Genomic DNA, 27,540 nt, shown 5'->3' with positions numbered 1-27,540 from the left:
TTCTGTAAGCTGTATGTTAAACTCTGTGGTTTTTCTTGTTTCAAGTCTTACTGTTTACTTTGATAGTTTATGCTTTTTCTAAACATTATTGTATTTTATCTCAGTTTTTTCTGTTTCTGTTTTCTTTTGGTTTATCTTGATAGTCTTATGTGTTTTGTAGACATTCTTGTGTTGTGTAAATGTTCCTGCATGCATTTTAAATATCATTACAATATCTTTTCTTGTATTAAATAAATTGTGATAAACTACAAAGACAATAACAGACCGACCATAATTGACACCAATCGAAGCCAATAATAAAACAATGAGAAACTTCAACAGTGAAACAGGACGGATGGAGCTGGGATCCAGTTGGGATCTACAGCAACTGAAGGATTTGTTGCCAACATCATGATTCCATACCAGGAAAACTGCGACGGTTCCATGTCAGGACTTTGGGCTCGGAGACGTACCCGATGTCACTGAGGTGGTTTTAATGTCGGTGTATACTCACAACACAGACTAATCAATGATATTTAATATTTTGTAAATAAGAAGTTAAACTGCATGGAACTAAACTGTTTACTGTGGTGGTCGTGCATGTCAGTACTGTGTGTATGTTCATCCCTGTACTCAGGACTGTGTTTGACCCGTCAAGTGCCCACCGGGTGCTGCAGCAGCAATTAGCCCATCTGTTCGAGAGCGATAATGAAGCACATGGTGGCAGCAATTGGCAGTTCTCCTCTCCTCCCCCCCTTTTTGTTGCATTCTTTCCATGCCCATCATCTAATAAGAATTTAATTAAAGAGACAGGCTGGTTGCAGTCTCCTAAACACTGCAGAGTATCAACAAATCAGTGCTCTCGACCAGCTGTGACGAGGCAGAGACAACTCAAACTGCAGCCATAATTTCTCTGCAGCACTGAGATTGTTTCCACTTCGCTCTGAGGAATTCATCAGAATTCAACATGTGGTAACAGTTTTCACATTATTTATGTTTTGCAACTGTGTAACTGTGATGAGAAGCAGGACAGATGTTTCAACAATGACGCATGAAGCAAGTTTCTAACACATTTCTCACAAGGTGCAATCCTATTTCCTGTGTTTTCAGCAATACAGGAAGTGGCCACATACTAAGAGAGACAGATGCATCTCAAACATCTCAGACTTGTTGGCTTGTACTAGATATTTGTATCAGTGTTATCAGAAACCAAGAGGAAGTTACTGAAAAGTAAAACAAGCCATCCTCCAACAGATGGCACTGAAACTCTCCCCATCTAGCTCTTACACTTTCGTCAAAGCTCTGGGACATTTCTTCTCTGTTCATAAGAACCCCAGAGATTTCTAGTAGTACAACTATAATTTGACTCGAGTTTGAAAGTTCAAGGTCACCATCTGTAAACTGAGTGTGAGACAAAAGTGTTAGACCCTTTAAAATCTGTAAATGTTTGACTTCACTGCTTGTAGTCTACGTCCTACACAGGAAGGTCGAATGAGTTGGGGGAAAGAAATCTATTCATATTGAGGAATCCATGAAATCCAAGAACAACTTTTATTCCGTGTTATCCCACCTGTGGCCATAATAAGTCCAGGTGCAGAATCCTTGGATAAAATGGGTATTCTTCTTAGCTGGATGTTGAACAACTGGCTCCAACGCTGAGCCAGGTGAAGGGAGCAACCTTTACTGAGCTACAAGGGAAAGGCAAAGGAGAGAAAAGTTAGATGACACTTAGCTGTTCAAGTCACAGGATTCATATCTACCCGATTTTAGTTTTCTGCAGTCAACATCAGCAGTTCACTTTGGGGGATTGAATCTTACCCTAAGCCCTCCTGCTCGTGGTTAAACTTAGCTAACACTAGTATGCCTGCTAACACAAACAATTCAATTCAATTCAGTTTTATTTATACAGCTCCAAATCACAACAACAGTCATCTCAAGGTGCTTTATATTGTAAGGTAGACCCTACAATAATACATACAGAGAAAAACCCAACAATCATATGACCCCCTATGAGCAAGCACTTTGGCGACAGTGGGAAGGAAAAACTCCCTTTTAACAGGAAGAAACCTCCGGCAGAACCAGGCTCAGGGAGGGGCGGGGCCATCTGCTGCGACCGGTTGGGGTGAGAACAAATTCCAGTTTAGCTCACCAAGCAAGTCTTTAGTGGTTAGCTAACTCCCAGGGCTGACCTGGTAGCTTAACTGGCCTTTTTCAAATTGTTTTATTAACTAATATTATGAACTAACTATCGGCAAATTCATGCAAAATATATTATAACTAGCTGGCAAATCTTCTTGTTTGCTAACATGATCAATACTGAAATCAAGCGTGAGTGGAAATTTTAGTTGGCTAACCCACCAAAATGTTTCACCAGCTAACATGAGATGCAATACAAACTTGTGTTTATTGATTTTAGCTAGCAGTAACTGGATGCTCAGTCATTCATGTAAGGACATCCCAGAGACTTCAAGCTGTTCCTGCAGTCTGCCATCTGACATGATGTTTGCTCTCATGTACTTGCTTCAGATAGTTCTGGACTGAAGAAGTCAGTGAGTAACAAAACACTGAAAATGCAACGTCCATATAAACAGCTTCAGCTTTCTTGGATTATGACTGGGACATTTTGTCTAACTTGGGAAAGGAATTGGACTGAGAAAAATAATTTTGTGGCAACAGGTCAAATTTTTAGTTCAAATCATTAGCAAGACATACAGAGGACGTCTACAGCCATCTGTGAGACACGGTGGAGGCTCTGTCAAGGAATTATGAACACAAAAACTTCCAGCAGACTTGAGCTTATTGGTTCTGTTACTAGTTAGACAATAAAGTAATGTAGGACTATTAGTGGCAACCAATCAATCCATCAAATGGAAATCTACTGATGATGAAGTAATGGAAGTTTATGTTCCGTGCTTCAGTGTGAAAGAAACAACTGAAAGCAGTAAATTAAACTTGTTGTACCTGGCAGTCTATGGTTCCGCCCAGGCTGTCGGCAGAAGGCGACTGAAGCAACTCCCACGTCCCTCCCTTGTCGAACGTGATGACAGATCGCATGTTGTCCTCGCTCACAGAGCCGTTGATGAGCGTGGCGATGTAGACGCCCCTCAGCCCCTCCACACGATGCAAGTCTGCAAACGGCTCATTGGCAAAATACCTGCACAGCAAATGCAAACATGGTGGCAGGGTCAGAGAGGAACATCCTGGTGATTCTGTAATATTTAATGTCAAGGTAATTATTTATTTCTACAATACAATACAACAATACAAATTATCTACAATATTTAAAAGGAAGGAAGGAATTATGTTTTTATTCAACGTGATCATATTTTCATTATTTTATTTCACTGACAGAGCTCTGGTTTGCCCTCCCACACCACCACCACTGAACACTGCTGTCAGTTTGTTTTTCTTAACTGTAACGTCTGTACACTTTATCCTACCAGTCGTCCTAACACCTAATCCCAGGACCACCCTTTGGACCCTTTAAAGATGATTTCAGTCAGAACCACAGAAGCACAGAAAATAAATTCACCAAGTTGTTCAAACGTAGAACATGAGGCAACTTTTACACACAGCAGAGAGAGGTAAACAGGAAGCATGAAACTCACGGTCTGATGCTTTGTTTCAGAATGAGTCATGAGAAACAGAAGACACAGAGAAGTGTTAACAGCAGACGCTGTTGGATAAACAGAAACAATCAGCTTTGGCAGATAGCTAAGCCAACACTGGGACTGCCTCTGCAAAACTTACACGAGATCCTCCTCGTGATTATGTAGAAGGCAAACAATGACTACAGCTATCAGTTGAATACACTATTAGAAAAGGATGTACTGCTTTCAAGTGTTTGCAAAACCTATACTGTTACCAAGCATTTGTAAAGGGAACAAGAGGCCTTCCTGTCAGTTCCTGTGGTTTCTATGGGAACAACTCAATTACTGGCAAGGCTGCAGATAGTGCTCGATTTGTCCTGCAGGTACAGACTGCATTCATTTTTATCTGCTGGTACAATTTGATCTGCTCATTTACTTATCTAAAGGAAAAGGGAAAAAATTCACTAAAGCATTAAAGCAAAGACCAGCTGAGACGGCCCAGGCGCCTGTAAGGAGGCAGACTGGATGCAGGTGTTCCAGACACATTCAGCTGTGGGACCCAAACCCCTACAATGGTGAGCAAACGCATTCAGACCATTACATTAGTACCTTGTAGAGGCCCAGTTACAACTTTGAGTCTACTTACATCGGTCTGGATACGATTTTGCACACCTGGCTATGGCAAGTTTATCCCTCATGCTGTCCACACACTCTTTGTGCTCGGCTCATTTCATCCTCTGAAAACCATTAATTTCTATGGCTCACTGCAAGTTTACTGCAGTGTGGAGTAAAGTGCAGTGCACAACCAATAGAAACAAAGAGTGGCAGGGAGCGGGTGCAAAAAAAATAAAAAATAATATGACATGGTTCATATAAGGACCCAGCAGGGACTGAACAGATCTCAGTATGTTCCAAATCCACTTCAGTGCCCTCAACAAAGGATTTTATTGAAACTGGTGTATAGGAATTTCTTTTACTTATGTATTAATCAGATTATTTTATTGTATAATGCCTTGGTGCCACTGGATTTAAACATGTTTCACACCAATACTGTAAGACAAATGGTGGGGGTCTAGTAAGGAAGTAGACAATACCACAGGAAGAGTCTTTTGTCTCTTTGAGGACTCTGGGAGGTAGCAAGGGAGTGTGAACCTTAAGGTGTGAAACAGCTGTGTACTGCCTTTTGTTCCTGGAGAAGGTATTTAACCGAGAGCCATGTTAGGCTCAGGGAGACTCTGCTGACCGTCTGTCCCCCGATCATGCAGGCTCTCCACCAAGCTTGGTTGTCTGTTCTTTGTGTGCTTTGATTAAAGAATGTTAGCTACCGCTCACCGCTCATCTGCAGGCTTTATTTAAGTGGAAAAACTTCCACAACACTGGATTATGTGTTTTTAGTTAGCCTGACAATTTGTTAATGAGAGGTTTGCCCTTTTGTATCCAAACAGGTGTGTGTGTGTGTGTGTGTGTGTGCGTGCGTGCGTGCGCGCGCGTGCATGCAGTACCTGATGAGTGTGTTGCTGCCAGAGCTCTCAGGACTGTAATACAGCACGTTCTCCAGCGACAGAGAGAAGGCGAGACCCTGTGTGTCTGAGATGTAGAGGTGTGTGACGTTGTTCAAGTGGTTCACACACACGAACACTTGGTCCTCAGATGCATCTGCTATGTAGTACTCCTGTGGGGGGGAAGGGGAGAGGGTCATCTATAGTTCACTGACTTAAGGTCCGATTAGACTCGATGCTCTGAAATGGGAACGTGTTGTGTAATGTTTTATTAGAAACGGGAACAACGTTCAGCTGTTATGTTTCAGTGTTTTTATTGCTGTTGCTGTCTGTGTGTGCTCCTCAAACATATACGGAGAACACATTAGAGCATTTAGTCAGATATTACACAGCCTTGGAAGTCTTTATTTTCAGGACTTTCACCTTAATGAGTCAGCTTCAAAGGTGTTTTCTAAGTTTTGTGCTTACAGCCTGAGGCCTTTGAGTAATCGGTCACATGGCTCTCTGATGGATCAGATATGCATTAGTATGAATCAGCATCAAAGGCTGCATGCATGTAGCTGCAACCTGGAGCACAGATCACACATCCTGTTTAAAAAGACAGAGCTGAGCTGCTTTCTTAGCAAACCCTGTTTATAGCTGTGAACACACACCGAGTGGAAGTGAATACTAATTCAAGGACTCTCTGTAGCAATACCTTCTAATATCTACAGTTATTTAACCAAAGATCTCATAATAAAACATTTCATGAATTAATAAAGAATATCCTTATGTTTGTTCAAACTGACACTGTTGCTCAAACTGAATTTCCACAACACTGTTGCCATCAGTAGTAACAGCATAAAGACTTCGCACCACAGACTTTATATAAAAGCTGTAGCTACCATGACATCACACATAGTTTCAGGATGCATGTGTTGAAGCCTCAGCAAAAAGATTTTGGTTCCCAACATGTTGGTTTTTGAAGTTCCTAGTTATTAGTTACCAGCTGTATCTACAAACTGTTTCAGGTTAACTAAGTTCAATCAAAAACGTCTGAAACAAACAGTGAGTCATGTTATTTATCAGTTTAAAATGTTCCAGCACTACAAATACAGTTCAAAGATACGAGTTGAGTCCAAGCAGCTGCATGTTCCAGCCCACTGGTCGGTTAAATCAACCACTCCCTTCATTTAAGCATGACAAATTTTTGAGCGAGTTTATAGAATGATAAAAGCCTGTACAGTTGTTATAAATTGGGAAATTAGCTAAAGAGAACTAAATGTTTTTTTTCCTACCAAGTTGTAAACATGTTAGCTTCTTGGCTAAGGTTGGGTATTTTAACATGACAGTCTAAGGTTTCACTTTTGGAATCAGCCTCCAGTGGCCATTTGAAGAACTGCACGTTTGGAAATGACACATTGGCTAACGTCTGCAGTCCTCAGTATTTGCTGTTTGCTTTCTACTACAAAACTGATTTAAGACCATCTGACAGGACTGTACCTTTGCTTTCTCACAGACAAATCTGTTGGGTAAAGCACTTCTGAACACAAGAAAAAACACTCACTGTGATTGGATGGCGGGTCATAAACTGGGCTGCTTTCATTGGCTGGCGGTTGTAGGACACCCAGAGCTGAACAGATGACGGTTCATGGCTTCCCAACAGTTTCTGGACACAGATACAAAAGAAATCACTCAACGTCTCCTCAGATTTAGTTTCTCGGCAGCTACAGCTCGGAGTTGGCACACAGGCTTCATTCTAACGTAGAACTTCATGATGAAATCCCAACAGAACAAATGTAAAAAGCTTTGACGGCTTTTGGAAGACTGAGATGAACTGAAGAGGCTCTTCAGCCCCCGTGGAACTCTGGACTATTTATTTTGCACTAGTGCCGTGTGTGGGCAAGGCCTGGAAAATGACCTGAAATTAGGAGAAGAGACTCAGGATATGTGGACTGTCCTGATAATGTTTTGCTGCTTTGACATCCCCGCGGTACAGAGCTCAACAGCTGAGAGACAAATCATTAAAATGAGCTGATTTAAAAAGCCTCTCAGTGTGAGGGAGAAACTCCAAGGGCACATCTTCACTGTCATTACTGTGCCTACGTGCATGCGTGTGTGTGTACGTGTGTGTGTGTGTGTGCGTGCATGCGTGTGTGTGTGTGCGCGCGTGCGTGTGTGTGTGTGTGCATGCGTGTGTGTGAGTGCGTGCGTGTGTGTGAGAGAGAGAGACTGATGTACTCCAGATTAGTGGCTCAGACTTTATTTCAAACTGAACTACGCACCTTACAAAGTGACGACAGCATGATGCACACACACACACACAGGCACGCACGCACGCACACGTACACACGTACACACACACACACACACACACGCACGTATGCACACACGCACGCACACACACGCGCACGCACGCACGCACGCACACGCACGCACACACACACACACACACACACACACAGGGGTGGCTGTAGCTCAGGTAGCAGAGCAGGTCAGCCACTAACCAGAAGGTCGGTGGTTCGATCGCAGGCTGCTCCAGTCTGCATGCCAAATATCCTTGGGAAGATACTAACCCCATGTTGCTCTCCGCTGCATCCATCGGAGTGTGAATGTGTATGAATGTTAGATACTTAGCACTTAAGCTTAGAAGTGCTTGTGTGAATGGGTGAATGAATTAGTTGTATAAAGCGCTTTGAGTGCTCAGACAGAGTAGAAAAGCGCTATATAAGAACCAGTCCATTCACCATTTGCACGCACACACACACACACACACACACTGGATTAAAGTGTTATTGTCCTGATTCCTGTTGTCATAGTTGGTTTGTTATCGATTCTGCCTTTTTAGGAATCACACAGAGAAATCAGCATCTTTCTGTCAGTGATTTCTTCCTCTGTCTGAAAGGAGAAAATAACTTCATGGACGGACTAACAGCATATTTTACATCCCACATAAAACTACTGGCTAGGGCTGCGTGATATTAGGAAAACCTGCGATGTGCGATAACTGTGATCAATATTGCGATAACGATATGACTTGCGATAAAATAAATAGCAAAAAACCCCAAAACGAATACATAATTTCCGTTTTACTGCAACAGTTTTATTTAAAGAAAGCTGCTGTATTAGCAGTGTAACAACAAAGTGCACTTTAACATTGAAACATTGCCCCCATAAAAAAATTTCTGAGGCTTGAATTCTGAAAGACATCCTTCCCGGTCTCTGTAATCAGTTTTAAATAAACATAACTTAAATTATACTGCAAATGATCTGAATGCAGTTGTTCATCATTTTACCACTCACCAAGGAGTTATGATGTAAGTCAAAACTGGAGAGGAAACTTTACTGTAGTGCTTGTGTAGTTTTCAGCTTGGCTCAGTTCAAACATGACGGTCTTGCGGCATGTTTCGTACATTTGTGGAATGGCGACATGGGAAAAGTAGTTTCGTGAGGGGATGCGGTTTCTCCGGTCCACTTTATGTAGCAGACTGGTGAAGCCCTCTCTGCTAACTGTATTTATAGGCATCATGTCTTTGTCAAAAAATGTGTAATGGCCTCTGTTATTTCTTTGTAGCGCTTCGACGTTTTCTCATAAGGAGTTCCACTTGAAAAACTCGGATACAGAGACGGCTGTTGGACTGCTGTTTTTTAGCCACGAGTTCATAGTCAGTAGCGTTCTCGTCATGCATCTCGCTCTCAGCCATTACAATTCTGACTCGTTGCTGCAGCGTTGTTCGCTCCCCGCCTCCTACGTAGGCGGGCCTCTAATCCATTTGATTGGTTAATGCCGTGAAGGGCTCTATTCGACTGGTCAAATGTGTAAAGGGGTTTCTTTGATTGGTAAATTCTTTAAAGCACGTGTGTAAACATTTTAAGGTACCCAATTATCGCAGTTTACGCCGTCTTTTGCGATGGGCCCATCGCACAGGCTGATATCGCGATGACAATAAATTTTCGATTTATTGTGCAGGCCTACTACTGGCTACACTCATATTTCATAGTTTTTCAAAATAATATTTTGCCATTATCTGTGTTAGTAATGTGCACCTCAGGGCTTCTGTAAATGACTCCACTAACATCTGTACAATATCAGGACTCGAGTATGGGCTGCTGCTCCAAACACAGCACTGACAGAAAGCTTCACTTCTGGATGTCAGTGCATTCTATTCTATTCTATTCTATTATTAATCCTATTCAAAATGAACAACTGAATTCTACACTATACATTTCTTCACAATGACAGTTTTTTTACCATCCTTTCCCGATTATCTCAGGTTTCCCTCTCCTATGTTCACTAAATCAACTGTCCCTCGATACCTGATGATATCTTTGTTCTTCCAGGGAATACAGATCCTGCTTTGTTTTTCCTGTGGTAGCAAACAGAATGATCTCCTGTTTGCTCTAGTCTACGCTCAGAGATGTTTTCCTTTCTGTTAATAACCCAGCCCTCTGTGCCTATTAACGTTCCACTCTGTACTCCTAATTTCATTGTCTCCACAGCTCATGTACCCTGTACCTTTCCCGTCTCAGCCCCCGCTCTCCTGGCTATAAATTCAGTTTGCTGATGGATGCAGTTCAAGCTTGCGGAGAGCCGAGCAGCTTCGTTATATTATTTCTGATTAGGCTGGACCACCCTGTTCAAAGCTATAAGAGAAACGTCCTCTAGAGAAAGAAGGTTTTAAAAGAATAAGGTAGCTGCAGCAAGAGAGGCAGGGAAAAAAGATTCTGGAGTTGAAGAGAAGAATAGTGGGAGAGAAGAGCGAGCAGGAGCTCAGCTTTAGAAAGCAATAAAGACTGAACAAAGAAGTCAGGATGGAATTTAGAGAGCCGAGCTGCACATCCAATTTTCATTTTGTCTGGACGGTCAGAATCCACGTCATGCACTGCTGCACGAAAAAAGAGTCAATTCTAGATCTGTACCTGCACGGGATGAGAACCTCTGACATGTTTTTGGGGACAAAAAACACTGAATGACTCATCACACCAAGTTACCAAATGACAGATAACTGTAGCCTAGCTTAATGTTCATAAGCTGGAAATGACATGAAAATCATAAAATATAAGCTTATGCATACAATATAACATTTTCTAATATAAGAGCTAAATACTCAATTTAGCTCAGCATGAAGATACAAGGAGCAGGAAGCCTGGCTTTGTCTGCAGGTAGAACAACAAATAGTTCCTCAGTGATAAAAGGACTGATTTATGCGGCTGCCCCCTTAGACTACATGTGTAGATATTTGTATCTTTAAAACAGTGTTTAAAATTGATTTTGAAGAAAAATTATAAAATAAATATGTGTATCTACCACAATCAATTATAATAAATGATTCCAATCCATCAAAACTTAGATTTTTGTTTCAATTGTGGGTTTGGAAATGAATTTAGTTTCCTTCTTCACACTCCGTGTAATCACAGTTTTAATGTCAGTTTAAGAGGAAAATTGGACTGTAGAACGTATTTTCACATGTAAGTGGCATAGCAACTATATATTTTTCCACTGTAACCACATATTCCCCTCCAACAGCAGCTGTCAGCAAGCTTTGCATTCCTGTTCTCTCAGATCCCTGAAACGAGAGATTCTTGGACCTGAGATCAACTCGGACCGGATGGCAGACACAAGGACAGTTTGAAATGCAACACAGTAGTCTACCAGAAGAATCAACTGTGAGATACAGGAAGACTAAAATGTTATCCAAAAAAAGCTAAAAATTCACAGGAATTCAATATTGTGCCACATGTGTAAGGGTGTGTTTTAAGGATGGTGGCGGAGTTCCACAGGGCTCAATTCTGGGTCCTCTACACAACACAAGGACTCGACTGTGTCCATCTACAATCGGTATGCTACCCAGCTATGAGCTTGTTGGGTCAACAAAGGGGAACAAAGTGGGGGACCAACAATTTTTCTAACTTCAGAAAACCAACAATGTATCGTGTTACGATACTCAGCAGTTCTCATGCTTTACCCGACTTTTTTGGTGGTGAGATATTCACCCGCCTTCAAATTCATTTTAATGAGCTGCTGTTCACCTCAGTTCACACTGAAAGCCATCATCAAAGGGACAAACTGGAAGGTCAACTGAGCTACAAGCTAATGCTACAAGTGGCAAGCTACTCTGATAACATACTGTTATTCAATATTTTATTATTTAAAAACACTAACAATAAAACAAATAACAGACCAATAGTCTTGTCTACTAACAATGTGTTAGCCCAAATATAACAGCTTTTATATTCATTATTAACTTTCAGTAATTATAAAACCAACATTAAAATGCTGTCAGCTAAATACCATCCAAAACTGCACTGTATGAATACTGATGTAGGTGTTTGTGAGGTCACAGTCTCTATTGTGTTTACCTTATGATTACTTTTACATTTAAAATGTTATGGTATCATTGGTCAAATAAGGTAACAGAGGACAGGATCCTTTTATCCAGGACAGTCTACGCGGACAATCTTATTATTAATAAATAAATCAGCACCGTTGATTCAAAGCCTCTACTGAGACCCTCGAATATATATTCAGGTCATGTGAGCCTGACCTTGATGAAGCAATGCCCTTAGAATCAGAAACTACCCTCTGGTATTAAAGGCCTTGCAAAATCCCAGATGCTGAAAATGTGTCTGAGTTCTCAGTTAAGTTACTGTATTTGGCATTTGTGTTAAATCTCACAATTTTTCATGAACCTCTCTACAAATAACACTCAAGTGCAGCCCTAACATGTCCTCGTACTTCCTGTGTGAGAAAACAGCCACAAGGTGACGTTTGTTAAAGACTAGGTCAGAGAGAGTGAGAGAGTGAGAGTGAGAGAGAGAGAGAGAGCACATGTTCACTGTTGCGTTTTTTGTTGTTGTTGTTTTAAGGCTGACATTTGATTATAATGAAGGCACCTGCACTGGCTGTGAAACGAGCTGGAAATGTCACGAGGCAGAAAACCTTCTGTTTGTTTCTCCCAAACGCTGTGCACCAAGTCAACCACAAACTTTGCTGCTTTGCTGTCCACCCTCCCCATGATCCATCAGCTCGGGCACCGCCGTTATTCAGATTACACAGCGTAAAGCCAACATGTTTCTCCTTTTATATCTGCAAGAGGTTCAATATTATGCCCCTGTGCAGTTATGTGCTGTGTAATGCTCTACGCTTGGATAATGAAGGTAAAACGAAGGGTTTTCCCAGTTTACACGATATAAAAACTTGAGCTGTCATTTGGTACAGCATGCCAAAAACAAAAGAAATGACGATGCTCACAAAGCAAGAACTGGACGAGACGCATCATCAACAAACTAACTATATAACAAGGAAGTGAAAGAATTCAAATTTCTGGTGAAATGTGTTGAAAGACCCTGGTGACTGACTTAGCCAAGGCAGGAAATTATAGTCTCAAAGGAGACAATCACAGAGACACAGACTGAGAGGTTACAGATCGAGAAAAACTGCATTTCTGCAGCAGAGACACTTTCAAGCCAGACTGAAGCACGCTAAGGACAAGCTGGAGAAAGATTATGCACACTGGAAGCACATTGCTTGGTTAGATGACTACACTAGAGTTTTTTACTGCTTATTTTTGGAGAAAGAAGGGAGAGGCGTATAACCCAAAGAACACCCTCCCCACACGGCGGTGGGAGTATTGTGGTGAGGTGCTTCAGTGGTCTGGATCCAGGAATCTTGTCAAGGTGGAAAGAATTACCAGCAAAGAAGCATGCGTGCAGATTTTGAAAGAAAACCTTACGGAAAACTGGGCCTGGGTGGCTGCTTTGTCTTTCAATGCGGCAACAATCCAAAACATCCTGGTACAAAAATACCTACAGAAGATCAAAATGGGAGCTGTTGACTGGCCTGCACAAAGTCCTGACCTGAAATCAACTGGGATGATCTGAAGACTAAGGTCTCTGCCAGAAGACCATCAAATCTGGAGGAGAGACTCAAAGAACAACAGGCTGGGATTGCTCTGCATGAAACTTGTTGGCAACTATAACAGCTGACTGCAGGCTGCTGTCCAGCAAAAAGGAAATCCAGCTCTGTGTTTATTACTGTAACTTCATACGACGCACGACTGGAATAATCCTTATTTATGTCATATTGTGCCTTGGTGTAGCCTCCCAAGTAAAACATTTGGAACAAGCTGCTTTAGCTACTTCCCTTCAAGCTAACTTGCTCCTGATTGGCTCCCCCTCACATACAGCATTTTTGAACAGGCGGGCGGGGCTTGTGTGCTCACAGCCTGAGATACGTGCCTGAGAAGACCGATGTCTACTCTGTGCCATCATACAGAGACGGGTAGAAAGACCAGCCTGAAACAGAGCAGTCTGAGCTTTTGGCTAATGGGGGTCATTTGTAAATATACACTGATATTAATCACTCAGTATTGGCCACTGTAACAACTGCACATGACAGAGAGTAAAAAGAAAAGCATAATGTCCGTGATCCAACACAGCTGATTCAAATGGCTAAATTACCTCCTCAACATGTCTGAACATGTCGGGAATGAAGTAATCATTTGATTCAGGTGTGTAGACCCAGGGTGAGCTCTAAAACCTGCAGGACACCGGCCCTCGAGGCCTGGAGTTGGGGACCCCTGCTCTACACTGTCAAACTGAAAGTCAAATAATAGAAACTGATACAACATATTGAGATGAAGGGTACAGAGTAATGTGCAGACACTTAAACATGAGTAATGCCAGTATATTCAGAGGTAACATTCAAAACTGAAACACAGCTCTGAACAGCAGCTCATCTCTTCTGTGAAATTCCTGTAGCGACTACACTGAATATGAGCTCAAGATTTCAGAAGTCCCAGCTACCATGAGCAGACTGGGTTGTAATGGGAGGCATCATTCCTCCACCAGGATCCTCTTCCTGTTTCCTCTCTCTTTTGTTCCACAGTCTTTGAACAGAATCTGTGAACTGAACGAGTAGCACTATGGTGACCAGATAACCGCGGGCCTTATCGGTACTGCCGTTACATCTGCTAAACCAGTTATCTTCCATGGCTCTGCTCAATGGGAGCAAAGGCTGAGGGCTCTAAGGTCTGATTAGCACTCTTTTGCTCAGGATCCCTATTGTTAAATAAAACCTTCCATTTCTGCTTCTTCAATTAGCTAAAGCAGCTTGGTACTGCCCAAAGCACTTGTGACATTCTATTAATTTAATCCTATTAGTGCCAGAAAAAGAGAGAAGAGGAGAGAAAGTAACTGAGACAAGACCCAAAGAGCGGCCCTTTTTATAGCAAGGCGAAAGATTTCAGATGCTAGCAGCGAGGGGCGAATAGAGCTGATGCTTTGTGATGGATTAGTCTGCATCTCCTCCATCCACATTATCCCCAGGGGTAGTGGCTGTACTCGGGCCAGTGCTAGTCTATCTGACAGGTCCCATCAGCTCTGGAGGTCAGATGTCAGATACAGAGCTCGGAGAGGAGGGAGGTCACAGACAGTTCAATCACAACAACACAGGGCACAGCCCACTGTGGTGCTGGGAGAGAGTTAGTGTGTGATATCTGGTTAGAAGGAACAATAAGGAACAATCTTTACTGCTTCAATTCCATAAAACAGCTGGGTTGTAGAGTTGGTTCAAGTATTTCTCTAATAAAAGCAAATAGTTTATTAATTATTACCTTGACCGGTCGCCAGTGTGTCACAGGGCTAACACAGACACAGATGACTATTCGCACTCACACTCACACCTGTGGACAATTTAGAATCACCAACTGACCTTAGCCCACTAGCTGCACGTCTTTGGACTGTGAAGCAACAGCCCTAACCACTGTGCCTAACTCATGATCGTGACTCACTATCGTCACACCTCTGAACTGTTGGGTCAAGCATTCTTGAGCTTATCAGGAAGGATATCAGGCACATTAGTCAGGCAAGTGGTCGAGAACATCATGAACATCATACTACAGCAAACACGCCCTACTAGCACTCCGACTGATGGCAACACTAATCTGGCCTGTTGTCCTCAAAGGCTTTCTTATCTTTTCCATGTCAGCAAATCCCACATGGATCAGAGTCGGGTCACAGACTCGTTTGAGAAAACTTTGTTCTCCAATCTGAAACATTTTTTGGATTTAATATAATCTCTTTTGTCAGATGGGGAGACGCTGTTAAAACTAGTTCAAATTAGGCATCTGTTGTTGTCACTTGTTGACTTACTGTGTGACCACTAACGCTTCAGACAACACAGCCATCTGCAATCCTGACTTCCTCGTCTGAATTCATGGTTACATGCAAAGATGTTCCAGATCGTGGGTCAGAGTTCATCCTCGAAACCCTGAGTCTGTGCGATCTGCATAAAATCAGAAGTGAAAACGAGTGACACAGCGTCTGTAAAGTGTTTAAAACACTAACTTCTTTTTTTTTTTTAATCAGCAGTGGTGGAGATCTTTTTCAGTGGCAGCCACAAGTTTTATTTAGTAGTTTAGGTTAAAAAGAGTAATTGGGGCAATTTTTTTGAAGAAAACCACGTGCATGGCTTTCCCCCAAACTCCTGTTTCCCATTCAGAACAGTAAATAAACCAAAACAGTGTTTGAGGTTAACCCCTGGCCCTAATTGGACCACATCAGTAATTAGGAATAAGCATTAATCATTAGTTTTGACCGCGTTTGCCATGGGGAATTAATAAAGGGACTCTACGCTGTTGTATTTGATCACCTATAATCTGCATCAGATGCATCTGTAATAACACAAGACACAAACAGACTGCGTTGCTAAGATCATTTCATTCTCAACCAGTCGTTAATTTTAATAGCAGAAACCTTCGTACAGCTGCCCACAAGACCGATTCATGCTCACCGCTGCATCGACTGACAATGAGCACGCAGAGAAGTGAGATTACAGATCAGAACACCGAATTACAGCAGCAGTGAGGCCTTGTGTAACTCTGAGGTGCAGCTACGAACATTAACTCAGTGATGAACCATCTGAAATCCTTCATGCCAACCTCCTTTGACAATCAACAGTTATCTGAACACTGCAGCTACAGGCTGCCGTCAGCCCACGAAGACGACACGGGACAAAGCCAGTCTGTTAGAGGCAGCCTGCAAAACTCCAGATCATATTCACCATCTGCTCTGCTATCTGTCATCAAGGCTTCCACTACACAAACACTGGAGATGAACAATGACAAACATACTGCGCTTCACATGCACCCACAGCCAAATATTGGTTGACAGCGTGTCGTTATGCTGAGGTGGGAAACTGGCTGCTTAGTGCTCAGTATGCTGCAACAATTGTATGCAGGTGCTGAACAAGTAATGCAGCAGCTACCTGCACCTGATGCATGTCTGCCTAGTGTAGCCTAGCTTGCATAGATAGATGTAGATGTTAGTTGTTATTGGATATTTATAGATGAGTGACTAGTGTAGTCTGTGGTTTTCACAGTGTTAAATGACTGGTTCACATTTCCTGCACACACTGTAGCATCATTTCCTGCTTTTCTTTCATCTACGCTCTGACAAGTACAGAGAAGTGCTTTAATCAATACAAATGATCCAAAATGTAGACAAAGAGTAACAAGATCTTACCATTTATGTCATCACTAACACAAAGGCAGATGTGCATACTACGTGCTATCAATGTGGGATAAAGGTCTTTAAATGAGAGATATGTCATGCATCTCTCAGGAGACTGTAAACGTTTAATTATTCATCATTATTATTATTATTGTTATTATTATCATTATCATTAGTAGTACTAGTATTTCACTCAGAACCTTCTCACTAGAACTACCACAAGGTTCTGGGTTCTGTCTTTGTGGAGTTTGCACGTTCTCCAGGTACTGTGGCTACCTCCCACAGTCCACAGACATGCGTACGAGTATATACTGTACTGTCCATAGGGGTAACTGTGACTATGAATGGACTGTCTCTGTGTTAGCCCTGTAATGAACGGGGATCTCTCCAGGTTACGTAATTTCTTGTCGTGAGCTGGGATGGGACCTAACCACCCAACAACTGAGTTAGGAAATCGTTTCACGCCCAAGCCGAGTTGGTATTCGGCCTCTTCAAAATGAGCTAGCTCAGTATGACACGTGAGAAGAAGCGAGTCAAACAGATTCACTGTGTGATTTAGGGGAATGACTCACCTCTGCTAAAAGGCCTGATAATTAAACGATCACCTTAAGTGTAGGTTCTCTGCTTAACTTGTTTAAAGCATCGTTATTAAAGAGACCCACAGCCCTCTATGTGCATTAGTAATGAGACTACATTGTTGTATAAACTCTGTGCTGTATAGTTACTGATATACTCTATATTATACTAGCCATTTAAGAACAGCTTATAACATGGGACCTGTCTTATTCTTGATTAGAGTAAAGAAAAAATACTGGAGTTGCCTTATGTAGATCTATGTATTTCAAAATCCTGCGTCACCTTGTTCTTAATTTATTGCATTCATAAGATTTTAAGAAAACTTTACCTCTGACCTGTAACCTTGAAGCAGAGGTCATTGAGATTCAAACTCCTCTGAGATTTTAGTAGATACTCCTATGATATATATTTGAAACTCCTACGTCGCGTCGTTCTCAAGTTATCGCATACACAAACTTGGGTGTTGCCCATTCAACACATTGACGACAATACCCCATCAGCCTTTTACGGCTAAATACTCGTTAGTGATTTGCCTTTGCTTTGTAGGGTTATAGTATTAACATACTGTTTTGCACTATACAGGGTGGGCCATTTATATGGATACACCGTAATAACATGGGAATGGTTGGTGATATTAAAGTCCTGTTTGTGGCACATTAGTATATGTGAGGGGGCAAACTCCTCAAGATGGGTGGTGACCATGGTGGCCATTTAGAAGTCGGCCATCTTGGATACAACTTTTGTTTTTTCAATAGGAAGAGGGCCATGTGACACATCAAACTTATTGGTAATGTCACAAGAAAAACAATGGTGTGCTTGGTTTCAACGTAACTTTATTCTTTCTTGAGTTATTTACAAGTTTCTCTTTGTTCACAGTCATTGACATGTCGAAGAGGTTAACACGTGAGGAGCGGATCGAAATCGTGTTGATATCTGTTGAACGCAGTAACCGGGTCACTGCAGCAGATTTCAATGCAAGACACCCTACGAGACCACCCATCTCCCATGCTACAGTCAGCAAACTGCTTGCTAAGTTTCGTGAAACTGGTTCAGTGTTGGATTTGCCAAAATGTGGACGCAAGAAAACTGTCACTAATGAAGAAACATCAGTGGCTGTCCTCGCTTCATTCAGCAAGAGCCCACAGCGTAGCACTCGCCGCATGTCACTGGAGAGTGGCATTAGTCGAACATCCCTTCGGCGGATATTAGCTACTCACAAATGGCACCCTTACAAACTCCGGCTACTGCAGCATCTCAACGAGGATGACCCAGATCGGCGCACAGAATTTGCAGAATGGGCAAAACAAAAATTGGAACAGGACCCTCAGTTCACGCAGAAGAGTTTGTTCAGTGATGAGGCAAACTTTTATGTGAATGGTGAAGTTAACAAACAAAACCACCGCTATTGGTCTGACACTAACCCACATTGGATGGATCCCTCCAAGACTGTTGGAACAACAAAAGTGATGGTTTGATGTGGTATATGGGTACAACGATAGTGGGTCCATTCTTCATCAGTGGAAACCTCAAGGCCACTGGATATTTGAAATTGCTACATGATGATGTGTTTCCTTCTTTATGCACTGAAGCTGGCACGTTCCCTGAGTTTTTCCAGCAAGATGGTGCACCACCACATTATGGGTGCCAGGTCCGAGCATTCCTAGATGAACAGTTTCCTGGAAAGTGGATTGGTCGTCGTGGGCCATTTGAATGGCCCCCAAGGTCTCCCGATCTGACCCCCTTAGACTTTTATCTTTGGGGTCATCTGAAGGCAATTGTCTATGGTGTGAAGATACGAGATGTGCAGCACCTGAAACTACGGATACTGGATGCCTGTGCTGGCATTTCTCCTGCGGTGTTGCTATCAGTGTGTGAAGAGTGGGAGAAGAGGGTTGCGTTGACAATCCAACACAATGGGCAGCACATTGAACACATTTTGTAAGTGGTCAGAAACTTGTAAATAACTCATGAAAGAATAAAGTTACGTTGAAACCAAGCACACCATTGTTTTTCTTGTGACATTACCAATAAGTTTGATGTGTCACATGGCCCTCTTCCTATTGAAAAAACAAAAGTTGTATCCAAGATGGCCGACTTCTAAATGGCCACCATGGTCACCACCCATCTTGAGGAGTTTGCCCCCTCACATATACTAATGTGCCACAAACAGGACTTTAATATCACCAACCATTCCCATGTTATTACGGTGTATCTATATAAATGGCCCACCCTGTACATTAGCTGGCACCACTAATCATGCTGCAGATTTGCAAACTATCAAACTAGCACATCACTCATTGATTTTGGCAGCGATTATATTAGCCAGCTATCTGTAACTTAGCTATGCTACGCAAATCTGTTTATAGTTGGGTAATAACGTTAGCTGACTGATTTGAAAACTACTAGCTAATTTAACAGCCGGATCAGCTCTAGCTTAGCTAAACTAGTTCATCTTATTGAGTCAACTCAGTGTTACACTACAATAGATGAGTTATTGCCTTGATGGTGTTGTTATCCAAACTTTGTTCAGATTCTAGTCTGACTAGAACAGCGTAACATAAGGTTAGCTTTCCTGCTAACCCAAACAATCCACTAGCTACCTAGCACAGCAGCTAACAGGCTAAACTTAGCTTGCTTCCTCTTTAACGGTGTTGCTATCAAAATAAAACCTGAAGCATCATTAATTCTTTTTCTTATAAGGATTCCGTGTAAACTCCTGAATAATGTTAACTAGTATTGTTCGGGGTACCTGTCAGGAAGAAGGGCAGTGGTTAGTTAGGCAGCTGCTAAAAACACCCAGAATCCTTGGGGGAAGGTCTCAAGTTTAAGCTAGAACCAGAAGCTTCTGTATTGTTAATGTTCGATGTAAAATGACTCTGTGGGGGAACACTATAGCAAATGATCAACTGTTTTCTAAACAGCATGAAGCCTGGAAACAGGTGGAGCAGCTTGCCTGGCTCTGTCCAGCCTGAAAGACATACACCAGCCAACTCTTTTAAATTTGTGCTGTGCCCAGAGCTGACTGAGAAAGGATAAGGTGGTGGCAGGAAACAGTATGGCTGTTTTTAGCTGGACCATCTTACCAGGTTGGCAGCAACACCCGAAGAGAACAGAGCCTCCCGCCTGCTACCGCTCTAACATATTGTCTGCACGGTGAGCCCAAGGAGGGAAACTGTTCCACCAGTCGGTTCACTGTTTACGGGAAAAGACTTTTCTACCTCATTTAGTATTGACATGCAATCTGTATGCACAGAACAACATCAAAACCTTTTATGCGCCCTGGAAAACACCATGTTTGCTCATGTGTCAGCCCTGACCAACTCATCTGTATGTAAAGATTAGATCAGGCACAACTGACCTGGTACAGGCAGTCTATACTTCTAAAGGGCAATCTGATGTGCCTCTCCACCACATTATTTACAGTTGGTCATGGTTTCACTGCCATTCCTTTTGTTATATTAAATTGGACACGTTGAGGTTTTTTTAAAACTTGTTTCATTGTAGAGGTATAGTTTTTTGTCTCAGAACCTGGAGATTCTGTTCTGTCGTATTCATAACAAATGAATACGATAAGTACAAATCAGAATGTGGTCAGTTAGCCAGACCTTCTGTGGAGCACGTTTCCTGCCAAGCCAAACGAGTATAAGACCATTAGTAGCAGTAAGTCTAGCTTACAAATGGAGGACAGTTACCTGGATTATATGATGATGTTTGCTGACAGCTGAGCCATACTTTCATCCGTTTTTTATTGTTATTTTAAATATCAAACTGGTATCGCTTCTCTGTCCACTAACAAACCAGTTAACAATCACTGGAACACAATGGTCTCCTTACCCGTGTGGTGGTGGCGAACATGTACTTGTCTCGCAGCTGGAAGCTGTCCACCTGCTCCAGGATCAGTCTGCGGTTCTGTTCACTCTGGAAGAAATCAGTGCTGCTGAGTATAGTGGATACACCCTGGGGCTCATTTCTCTGGACCAGCACTGTGGTTGGGGGGTCGTAGGGTTCCACACCCCTGGGTTTAGGAGACAAGAGCAGGAGGTAAGAGACAAAGATGTATCAGAGGGAGATATTGAGAAAAAAGGTGAGGACAGGCGGGGAATGGAGAAGATGAGAATAACACAAACACTTTTCATACTTAAATATATCCATTTAATATTGTAAATAGGCCTTAACAGATGCACATCAACCAAAGGTTAGGCTGGCCCTGTTCTGAAGCCTCACGCTCAATCATTTACCGATGATAGAATTACAGTTACAACTGTTTCTGAATCTGAAACAAATTCATGTTCAGGACAACATTACTCTTCAGAGATGTCAATCAGAAAAGCAAAAACTAAATTCAGCTTTCAACGAGTGGTCTCACAGGCTTTACACAGACAAATGAATCCTTGTCAGTTTGTCATTTAATAATCCTGCTTTCAGGATAATAAATGTCAACACAAAATACTCTCAGGCTCTCAGGAAGTTCAAACTGAAAATATCCATCTGTGCGCCAACCTTGAAAAACTGCGTGGTCGAGCTATTTACGGCCGTTTCTGTTCCCAGCTCGTGGCACAGAGAGCCCGAATGAATGAAGGAGGTTCACTGCATCTTATCGTCTGCCTTCCAAATCAGCGCGTTTCCTGCCAGAGTCTCGAGAACTAAACAGAGAGAGCAGTGTGTCGGCTCGGCTCTGCCTCTGTGGTTTCATTCAAAGGTCCCTGTTCAACTGATGGACACTGTCTGGCCTGATAGTGCGTGAAGAGCTATTCGTAGTCTGTCTCTGCTCCTTCCTTGGAATTAATCTGTGCCCTTTCTAAACACTTCCTAAACATCATTCTTACCCTGTTTTGGTAGTTTCTCTCTTTGTGCCAGGTCCGTATGGCATTCAAACCAAGCATTCGGAATGACGAGGCCACTTTATTTCAGATACCGATGCCAACAGCAAAGGTTTCTTTTAATAACAAATCTTTTCTCAGACCAGATATTTAGCACTGCACGCCCAATTGTGAGGTCACTGTCCCAATTCTCCCACTAACATTAATAAGCCAAAGTATGATTGTACACACTGGATATCCCAGGAATGCAGCATGGATATGGACCCACCACACAACCTCCATTGGCGATATTGCTCAACTCTCAAAAACAATGAATTACGACATGTAGTCAACCAGACTGTCAGGTTTTACGAGTTAACCCTAAAAGAAATTCCAGTTCAAGCAAGCAAGCAAGCAATTTATTTATATAGCACTTTCAGATCAGCCCCCAGCTGAACACAAAGTGCTGTACACTTGACATGCCAAAGTGATACATTGAACATGTTAAAAAATATAAAAATAAATAAAATATATATATAAAAATAATTATTAAAATGACATTAAAATAAATAAAATTAGCATAAATAGCAAAAACAATAATAAAATAGTATAAAAATAATGATGAGAATTACATTTAAAACAATAAAATCAATAAAATCGGGTCAGACTGTGTCATATGCCAAGGAGTAAAAATGGGTTTTAAGATGTGTTTTAAAAGTGGACAGTGAAGGGGCCTCTCTAATGTGCTGGGGCAGATTGTTCCACAGATTAGGAGCAGCAATAGAGAAGGCCCTGTCCCCTCTGAGCTTCCTCTTGGACCTGGGTACCTCCAGGAGCAGCTTGTCAGCTGACCTGAGAGACCTGGGGGGTGAGTAAGGATGCAGAAGCTCAGAGAGGTAAGTTGGGGCAAGACCGTTTAAACATTTAAAAACAAACATGAGGATTTTAAAATGAACTCTAAGTTCAATCAAACTTTCATTTGATTTTAAAGCCATTAAAAATGCTTTAACAATCTGGCGTCATAGGTCACCGTGGCTTGTTCTTCTATCTCACACCGGTTAGATTGCTGAGTGAGTAACAGTCCACATAGTGGTGAACATTTCAGCTGGTCTGTTTCTTTGTTGGTTTTGTTTCACAGGATATACTTTTTGGTTTTGTTCTTGTAGTAAAATTTGCTGTAATTTTACCTGAAGAACTTCAGACAGTTTATGGAGTCTGGCATTGGCCTTTCTCACATATGGCACACTAGATGCAATTACACTGCAGAAAACACACATCGCAGGTCAGGTGGCTCCCCTGATAGAACTCACGCCAGCGGGAAATGCACCGACCTTTAGTTGCACTATTTATTAGCACAACCCGTCATAACAGAGGGGGGGGGGCAGGTTAAAGACCATCCCACTAGAGACCGTGGATACTGCTCACCTGGTTGAGCCTGTGACCCACGTAGCAAAGGTACTTTAGGGGTCCAACCCAGACCAGCTATAATCTGCACTACTGTCGGCCTAAAAATGTTCAGAGCTGCAGTGCTTCCATGTGTTATCTATTCAACGCCCCCCTTTCTCCCACAGATCCCTGCTTTCCCTATATATAGAGTTGATACTCCTTTTATGTGGGATTTGTATCATTCGCTGTAATCCATATGGCAGAAGAGATTGTACTTCTTATTGTACACAACGGATTTGGCCTCTCAGTCTGTCTTCTGGCAGTGACATCATAGGATTATCAGTTATGTGAGAGTGTGGGGGGTCCCACTGGTTTGGGTGGTTCTGAGCACATCCAGCAGTAGACTGACAGTCAGGCTCAGATCACTTTGGCTTACAGAGCCTTCAGACTGATGTGCAACACAAAAGCAGCAGCCTCTGTTAAAGCCACAACAAACAGGATTAAACCCAAATTGGATGGAGCACCAGGGGCGAGCGTAAGATCAATCCTTATTTGTCTTGCTTTGGTCCTCAGATAATTTGCAGTTTCTTCTGGCCGGTTTGTACCTTTAGCAGCATTTTCAAATCTTATTTGCTGACTTTTAAATGCATCAGTAGTGAAATACATCTAGAAATCTAGGGACTAGATCATTTTGGCTGTCAATGATAAAAAGATGACTCAGATAAAACCATTACCTTTAAGTTTTGTATTGTGTTATAAATCAAGCACACTGCTGCTTCTCCTTAAAAGTCCAAAATCTTTCACAGTTTAGTTCAGCTCAAACTAAGGTGACGGAGGGAGAGCCCTTGGTCAACAGGAAGTAGAAGATATAAAGGACCCAAGGAAGGAAGCTGGCTTGTTTTCAGTCCATGCAGCACATGGCAGATTCAATTCAATTCAGTTCAGTTTTATTTATACAGCACCGAATCACAACAGTCGCCTCAAGGTGCTTTACATTGTAAGGTAGAGCCTACAATAATACATACAGAGAAAAACCCAACAATCATATGACCCCCTATGAGCAAGCACTTTGGCGACAGTGGGAAGGAAAAACTCCCTTTTAACAGGAAGAAACCTCCGGCAGAACCAGGCTCAGGGAGGGGCGGGGCCATCTGCTGCGACCGGTTGGGGTGAGAGAAGGAAGACAGGATAAAGACATGCTGTGGAAGAGAGACAGAGAGTCAGATGTGTTGGTTTACTTTTTTTGCCTCAGCTCACCATAACTCTCCCCACAGCTACTGTGCTGCTCTGTTAAGGTTGGCCAGTCCACACCTCCTGGACTCCTGTTGGTCTTACTAACTAACTGACACTCCCTGTTATGGTGGTCCAACAGAAGCCTCAAATGCTTTAACTGTTCATACTTGTACTGATATTAAAAGTCACTTGCCAGTTCAGCTGTTTTTATTGACTAGCCATCAAACCAATTAGCTGCTTCTTACCAATAACCAGCAAACAGTTGAGCTGCTGCTGACAGAAATTCATTCACAGAGCAAAAAGGGTTTTTTTCCTCCACATAGACAAGCGGTGAGGGCAACCTGCCTAAAAGAGTGTCAGTCTAGCATCCACTCAGAGTGGAGGGGAAGCATCACAGATCAACAGAGTGGTCTGACTGCATTGTTCAGAAATGCTTCCACTGGTCCCTCAACCCCACAGGACTCCAGTTGTTTCTGATTCTAACTTACAGCAAAACTCTGAGAGTGCTGAAGCATATGGAACAGATAAGGAGTACATAATGACTTATTTCATCATGACTGCTGGCAGCAGCATAGTACAAGGGCTGCAAAGGAAAGGATACTTCTGCACCAAAGCTATAATTCAGCTTTTACCAATCACCATGAAATGTAGTTAAGGGAGGATATTGATTACATATTTTGGCACACAGCAAGTATAATTCTCTTTGGAGAAGGCAAACATTAGTGCTCTGTTTATTCTATAATATAAATCAGTCCAACAGAGCTTGAAACCAGGTTTCACTGCAGCGTTGCATGTTGTGCTTTATAAAAAAGAACTAAAGGAGCACTGCATAAATCACTGTTAATGACACCTGCAGCCCTGTAATGATCTGCAGTCAGCATCCTGTTACTCACTCTTACGTGCAGCTCTTGGTTAGTGTGACTGATTTATACCACAATCCTGATGATCGTAATGACAACAAAGCTGACTTGCATATAACTAAGCAACCAATGTCAGATGTGTCTGTGTAGATTCTCAGTCATCCAGGTCATGGTAGTCTAAGGAAATTGGAAAGATAACAGCTGGACTGCTAAAAGTTTCGTCGAGATCCTTCACCTCTTGTCCAACGTCAGTTCTAAAACCAAACAGTGAAGAGTCCCAGGTACATATGGAAGAAGCTGGCTGCTATTAGTACAGAAAGAAAGTGTTAGTTATGCACATTAGCTTAATGCCAATACAATATTTATGATGACTAAGATTCTATAGGTTTGACAGAGTCATAAATCTCTTTAGCTGGAGAATTAATTTGGTAAGCTAGCCACTCAGCATTTACACTAAAAGGGCATCCGCGCAGGAAGTGATTCACAGCTACACATACCAAAGAAAGTAAATCAGATTCAGCACCTTCGATTGGCTTGAAGTTCTCAATTTTAAGGCAATTGATTAAAGCAACTAGCGAGAGGAAAGTTTACCGCCCTGCATATGGCAGGGTGGTAAACGCATTAGGTCAGACGCCCGCCACCCCTAAACATCAAAGAGCTATTTTATCCTCTCCTACCAAAGGATGGGAGAAAACCAGCTGTAGACGTTGGGTGGGGGTGCAGATGTAATCTTTATTTTGTTTAACAAACAAAACAAACTCAAAACATCCATCTGTGTATTTTAGCTTGTATAACCCTCAGACGTGAGGCTAAAGAGCTGCACGCCGTTCGTGAGCCGCGAGGTCTAGGCAGTCGGAGCCTAGAGCGTCTGCTCGTGTCGGTGACATAGTGATGCACAATGCTTGTAATGTCACACATCTCAAATGTGTCCACATAGGAAGCAACACACAATTTTGCTAGTAACAACATTAGCAACCATGCTATATTAGCTGAGGAAATCATTTGAAAACAGTCAGCTAAGCTACCAGATAAGCATCAGGAGTTGGATGAATTGGCTAACTGTGGATTTTGCTCCATTAGATGGCTTGCATTCTTATATATTAGCAGACATGCTAGCATAAGCTAACAGTAGCCAGAAAAACAACAACAAACAAACATGAAAAGGTTAAAACGGTTAAACAACATTATTTACTTGATACCCAAGTTAACAGCTGGCAGGCTAACACTAGCTTGGTTACAAGTTAATGCGAGAGATTGCCAGCAAAATGCAACCTGAAGCCATGTTTTATTGGCTGACTCGTTTGTTTAGTGCTGGGAGTTGGTCATTTGTTGACTTTAGCGATCAGTGAACTCTGCCTTTCTTTCATGGCTGCTGTTGCTCACTGATGATGCTGGGAGCAGAAGCACTGAGTATTTTACCAGAAATTAAACAGACTGTTAGAGGCAAATATGTGTACCTTTCATGTTCACACTGAAATAATGAAAGCACTAAATACTGTATCAGGTTTCCATAAGTAACAGTTATCTTGGCAAACCTGATGTAATCCAGTCACTCAGTTTTCTGCCTTGGTGACAACATGTTACTCTGCTCAATAAACACTTAACATCTAAAAGCTCCTGGCTGCAGAGAACAAGGACCAAGATAGCCAGAGTAAAGTGTTGCCTCATACTGTTTCACTGCCTCGGTTAAAAAACTACAAACACAACAGGGGAGGTTGCCGTCTCTCAGCCACTTACATGACACTGTGAATTTATCCAAACCGAAGCTCACAGTACAAACCAAAAGTGTTAAGTCATGCACTTAATAACAGGACAGCAATGACTACACATTTTTCCAAGGTGCAACCACTAATGTTCAGGTTTGACAACTACCAACAGCTACACAAACACAAGCTTGAAAACGTGCAGGTCTACAACAACTGCTTAGCAGAAAAATATGTATTCTTGTAATCAAAACGTATAATTCCAGCATGATAAGAGTCCATCCTGAACCCAGAAAACTGACAGAAAACCCTCAGAGTCATGTCAGGAAACAGTTAAATGGAGAATCGTGGTTCACTGAGGAGTTCGAGTGATCTTGATGTGGAAGAAAGTGAGAATGCCTGGTGTGGGGGCCAAGAGGCTGTCA

The 27,540-nt window shown here is 42.2% G+C and overlaps 1 protein-coding gene across 2 annotated transcripts in view; it reads right to left on the bottom strand.

The window, feature by feature from the left end:
* Positions 1–27,540, bottom strand: part of sorl1 (sortilin-related receptor, L(DLR class) A repeats containing) — a 90,529-nt gene that overhangs the window by 30,571 nt on the left and 32,418 nt on the right. For both annotated transcript variants that reach the window (XM_005474413.4, XM_005474412.4), the window contains exons 6-10: positions 20,969–21,149; positions 6,615–6,716; positions 5,072–5,241; positions 2,941–3,133; positions 1,550–1,667 (exon numbers count right to left, since the gene is read on the bottom strand). In XM_005474413.4, coding sequence (XP_005474470.1) covers positions 1,550–1,667; positions 2,941–3,133; positions 5,072–5,241; positions 6,615–6,716; positions 20,969–21,149 — 764 coding nt within the window. The remainder of the gene's footprint in view (positions 1–1,549; positions 1,668–2,940; positions 3,134–5,071; positions 5,242–6,614; positions 6,717–20,968; positions 21,150–27,540) is intronic.

The sequence above is a fragment of the Oreochromis niloticus genome, linkage group LG14 (assembly GCF_001858045.2).
Source record: "Oreochromis niloticus isolate F11D_XX linkage group LG14, O_niloticus_UMD_NMBU, whole genome shotgun sequence".
Lineage (NCBI taxonomy): Eukaryota > Metazoa > Chordata > Actinopteri > Cichliformes > Cichlidae > Oreochromis > Oreochromis niloticus.
This window is presented reverse-complemented; position numbering and strand designations above follow the sequence as displayed.